General features: G+C 36.2%; 1 protein-coding gene across 1 annotated transcript; it reads right to left on the bottom strand.

Moving 5' to 3' along the window:
* Positions 1 to 1,731: 1,731 nt before the first annotated feature.
* On the bottom strand, positions 1,732 to 4,600 carry NEUROD4 (neuronal differentiation 4). Its single transcript, XM_053457729.1, has 2 exons — positions 4,487 to 4,600; positions 1,732 to 2,738 (listed from the first exon to the last, which is right to left on the bottom strand). Exon 2 carries the CDS (start codon positions 2,710 to 2,712, stop codon positions 1,762 to 1,764), a length of 951 nt encoding a protein of 316 aa, XP_053313704.1. The 5' UTR covers positions 2,713 to 2,738; positions 4,487 to 4,600; the 3' UTR covers positions 1,732 to 1,761.
* Between the last annotated feature and the right edge of the window lie 340 nt (positions 4,601 to 4,940).

Here is a 4,940-nt window from a genome sequence, read left to right as displayed (position 1 = left end):
TAGATGGAACTGGTTGGCATGAATAACACTTCCATTGGCTGGTTTAGGGTATTGAGAGCAGTAGTCCTATAGTAAGTGAATGACAACAGTTGCCAGGACTTCTTAAAGGGAAATCTAAAGACTGACTCCAAAACCTTTAATGACTACATGCTTATCGGCCTTCTCAGAAAAATACGATTTCTTACGCACAATGCCTGATGAACTACATAGTAAGCTGTAATACAAACGTGGGAAAAAAGGTAATCAAAGTGTTATCACGACGTACAACATATCAAAGAAATGGAAATAAATAATATAAATAAAAAAATACAAAAAAAAATTACGGTAATAAAAAATATTTCACAGAAACTGAACAGTAACAAATATCTTCAACTATTTACCAAATAATAAATATGGATTCAATAAATAATAAATAATACATTGTAATAAATAAGGATTAAGAATCTGTGTAACCAGGAGTACTAAAAAGTTGAGTTTCCTGTCACACAAATGGCACTTTTCTTCATATGTACCTGTGGCCCATGGTATATTACATGATGCTTGTATCATTAAATAAATTCAAATGTTTGGTTATTTTTTTAATTCAAATACTTTTACAATGCTGGTTTCTTTGTTTTTTATGATATTTGCAAAATGACTGGATTTAGCCAGCCTGTATCATGGGTAGGGACAGGGAATTCTTCAGCGAGTACGGCTCTATTGAAACCTCTTCCGATTCTTCATATACTATGGATACAGATTGCAGGGTGTGCAGGCAAACAATATTTAAGACTCAACCAACTGGAGTCTCCTTTATCTCGGGTAGGTTAAGACACTATTCCCTGTACCTCCTGCTGATTACTCATAGGTAGCATTCATTTCTATAAAAAAGATTGGCTTTTAAATTCTTCATTCCCTCTGATTTTACCCAGGACAATTCTCATTATGCATTCGGGAACCTGTTTAATCTTTTCTATATTTGCCAAATAACCCTTGGCCTAGCTTTACTGACATAACTTCTGTAAATATTGTGGGGATTTTCCGCTCCAAATATATATTATGAGGAAAGAAGGCAATTTTGTGCTGCAATAACCCTTAATTTTGTTTGTAATGGTGCATAATCAATGCCTTATTTACATCATATCGCCATAAAGACAACATAAAAAGAAGGAAAGTATATATATATATATATATATATATATATATATATATCATTCGTATGTCTGAATGGTTCTATTTTCCACTGCATCTGTTTCATTTTCTTTTTCTACTTCAGGGGAACACAGAATAAGTTCTAAATACCAAGGTGCTACAATAAGATGTAAAAGGAGAATCAAAAAATTAGAGCCAGGTGAAAAAATTCCCTATCTCCACAAATACGTGGGACCTTTTTCCAGCATCCATGTTTCCACCCAATGGATCAGGAAACGTTGCATGCAGTGAGATGGAAAATGTGTGGAAACTGCCTGTTCTCACCCACCAGTACTTGTCGATGCTTTTGGGAGTTACCATGAAACCTGTTTTTCACAGAAATCCCCCCCCTGCAAATGTAGTTTTTAAAAATATATTATTTTTCACCCAGCCCTACAAAAGACAACTAGTACCACGTGAAATAAATATGCAAAGGATCAGGAAATTATTGCAGTTTTAAAATCAAGAAAGTTATCTAATAAACTTTAGGTAGGAGATGACCGTAGAAAAAATAGTTTGATTTTTTTTCCTGGTTTTCCTAAACGGTTCCAGGTGAATCTCTTTTGTAAGAGTCACTTTCGTTAAGAACATTTATTCAGTGAAAATGGTGTGGTGGGGGTATGATTCGTAAGCCATGTCTATAGGAATTTCATACCGTGGAACTGTAGTTTGAAAATGTGACCCATGCCCATGGGATCCACCAAGCCCAAGAGATGTATAGTGAGAACGGAAGGCAAATGACTTGTCCATATCTGACAAAGCATCTTGCTTCAATGAAAAGTTCCCACTTATGCTTAGAGGTGGAGTAAGGGCACCATCATATGGTGGAGTGGTACAGTTTAAGGTATGATTAACCATAGACGGATCCACTGCGGATTTAAATGACGGAGGTTTTAAATGCAAGTGGTGAGCTTCAATGTTACCATATGGCGGACTAGGTAGACCTGGAGACTGATAACTGTAGGTGTGACCTGGAAGGGTAGATTCACATATGTGTGGCTTCTCTTCATGCTTTTCCAAATACATTGTCTGCTGTCCCAGTTGAAGACATCCAGCTACTAGGTTACTTGTTGGCTGTGAAAGTCCTTTGCAAAGCATTTCAAGAAAACCTTTACCCTCAGCAGTTTGTCCTCTTTCCAACACCTCCGATAATGCCCATATGTAGTTCCGGGCCAGCCGAAGTGTCTCAATCTTTGACAGCTTCTGTGTTTTGGAGTAGCAAGGCATGACCCTCCTTAGGTTGTCCAGTGCATCGTTAAGCCCATGCATTCTTGTACGCTCCCTGGCATTGGCTTTAACTCGCCGTACCCGAAATCTCTCCAGCCTTGCTTTTGTCATTTTCTTTTTCTTGGGTCCTCTCTTCTTTGGTTTTTCCCCATCCTCCTCTTCTTCTTCCTCCTCTTCCCCATCTATGCTCCCATGTTCGTCATGATCCAGACCCGACAGCATGTCATATGTAGGTTGTCCTTGACTTTCGTTTAACTCATCCTGTGAGCTCAAAGCTTCCTCCATCCACCCATGTACACTGACCATTTCAGACATCTCACTGCCCTAAATGCCAATGTATCCTGTAATGAGAAACAACAACTTAACACACAGATTTATGACTAATGACTATAGCAACATTTCTATGGAAATCAACCTGCAGTTCCATTCCCATATTATTAAAATATATCTTAGATATATATTAGGTAGATTCATCATGTTCATTATAAAACTTTTATTTTTTCCCCCATCTAGCTATATTACCAAACACATCCACCACTTTATTATCGCAACGACTACTATGGAAACTGCCAGTAACCATAGCTATACTAAATTCACGTGGGTTTGAAAACATTAGCATATCCTCATATGCAGTGTATATACAATCCTACTTATAAAGCAAATTCCATATTGGATCCTATCAATTCTGTAATAGAATATTTAACAGCCATCCTTTGGGCTCAAACAATACTTGTTTTAAAAGGTACAGCTCTGAAAGAATACTACTATATGCTATCTTTCTATAAACAAAACATTTTTCATTTTCTTTTGAAATATTTCTATTCAAGCATTAGAATTCCGAGTATACAAAATGAATGCATGTTAAGACCTACTGATACAGAAGGAGAAGACCCTTTTCTTTCTCTTAAAAGATTGGGATGAAATAAGATAAAAAGTATAAATAGGCAAATCTATTGTGCTTAGTGCACACAGGTTAACATTATTTGGGGAAGTGGAGGAAGAGCAGAATTATCTACAATATTAACCCTTCTATGGACAATTCCTTGTAAAATATATTTTGGGTGAGATCTAAACGGACAGAAAACCGGGGTAAGTTTAAATCCTCTAAAGACAGATAAAAGTGCTTCTATTTTGTACATATTTTTTTTTAATTTCAAAGCATGGTTTTCAAATGAAAAAGGCTTGAGTAATTGCATTTCTAAACATTTCTGATTCACAAAAAGCCAGACTTCAGCTGACATGATTACATTACAGATTTGAAATAGATTTTTTGATTTTGACAAAAAATTGGGATCAAAACTTTGGGGCAGACTAAAAGAATCAAATTTCCTATCTGTTGTCAAATTATATATTTCTATGTAAAAAATGGCAAAATATTTAAAAGGGTGAATAGAGGGGTGATTTAAAAGAACACTCGTTTTCTGTACAAAAAGTTTGGCAGTTTAACGAATATTGTCTTAAAAATCCTATGAACTAGGCTCATGAGTCTTAAAGATGCTCTGAGCTAATTACAGACTGAAACACTATGCAAACAATGATGGCTCAATTAGTTTATCCTCTGAAACACCAGGGACTGCGACCTGACTTTATTTCTAGGTAATGTTATTCTACTTTATTAGCAGTATAACGTTAAAATATGAATATAGAAAGCCTATATAACTGATTAAATCAGGTAAATTGTGTCATTGGAACATGTAAGGTGTAAACATGCATTCTGTGCACACTATCACAAGGTAGGGTAAGAAGTAGAATATATTTCACAGCACTGACTTTAGGTCAAGTCCAGATATAGCTACCTCTGTCTATCTTTCTATCTATCTATCTATCTATCTATCTATCTATCTATCTATCTATCTATCTTTCTATCTATCTTTCTATCTATCTATCTATCTATCTATCTATCTATCTATCTATCTATCTATCTATCTATCTATCTATCTCGATAGATAGATAGATAGATAGATAGATAGATAGATAGATAGATAGATAGATGATAGATAGATAGATAGATATAACTATACTCCCCTAGGTGCTTAAAATCTATATTAAAAGTGATATAGTTAGAATGAAATAAAATGCCACTTCTCACCTTAGTCTTGTGTGTCTCGGTGCTGCCCGTGTTAGCTCGGGAGTGTCGGTCTGTACGGTTGATCAGGATGCTGCAGGTTGGACAGCTCCGTGCCTGACTCGCAATCGGCTCCTGTCTGCCGGACCACGGACTCCTTCCACTGACTTAGTGTGATTAAGCCCCGCCCCTTTTCAAAGGGTCAAAATCCGAGCCTCCTCTCCCGTTACAGCGCTTTACTTAACCCTTGCCTACCCACCGCTGCACTTTACCGAGCCAGGTAATATAGCTGTACTTCTCAGCAGTCTAAAGGTTACTTGATTAATACCATTATTCATTTACTTTTGTATAAGAAGCATAAATTGCACATCGCGGGAAAAAAAACTAAACGGAAAAAATGCTTGCCATCTGCATGTTAATGATGCTAGATCTATTTATATATGTATAATGATGGAAATCACACAATTTATATATAATG

The sequence above is a fragment of the Spea bombifrons genome, chromosome 2 (assembly GCF_027358695.1).
Source record: "Spea bombifrons isolate aSpeBom1 chromosome 2, aSpeBom1.2.pri, whole genome shotgun sequence".
NCBI classification, from domain to species: Eukaryota; Metazoa; Chordata; class Amphibia; order Anura; family Pelobatidae; genus Spea; species Spea bombifrons.
This window is presented reverse-complemented; position numbering and strand designations above follow the sequence as displayed.

Coding starts and splice junctions, on each gene's coding strand:
- NEUROD4 (XM_053457729.1), bottom strand. CDS start 2,712: ATGTCTGAAATGGTCAGTGTACATGGGTGGATGGAGGAAGCTTTGAGC.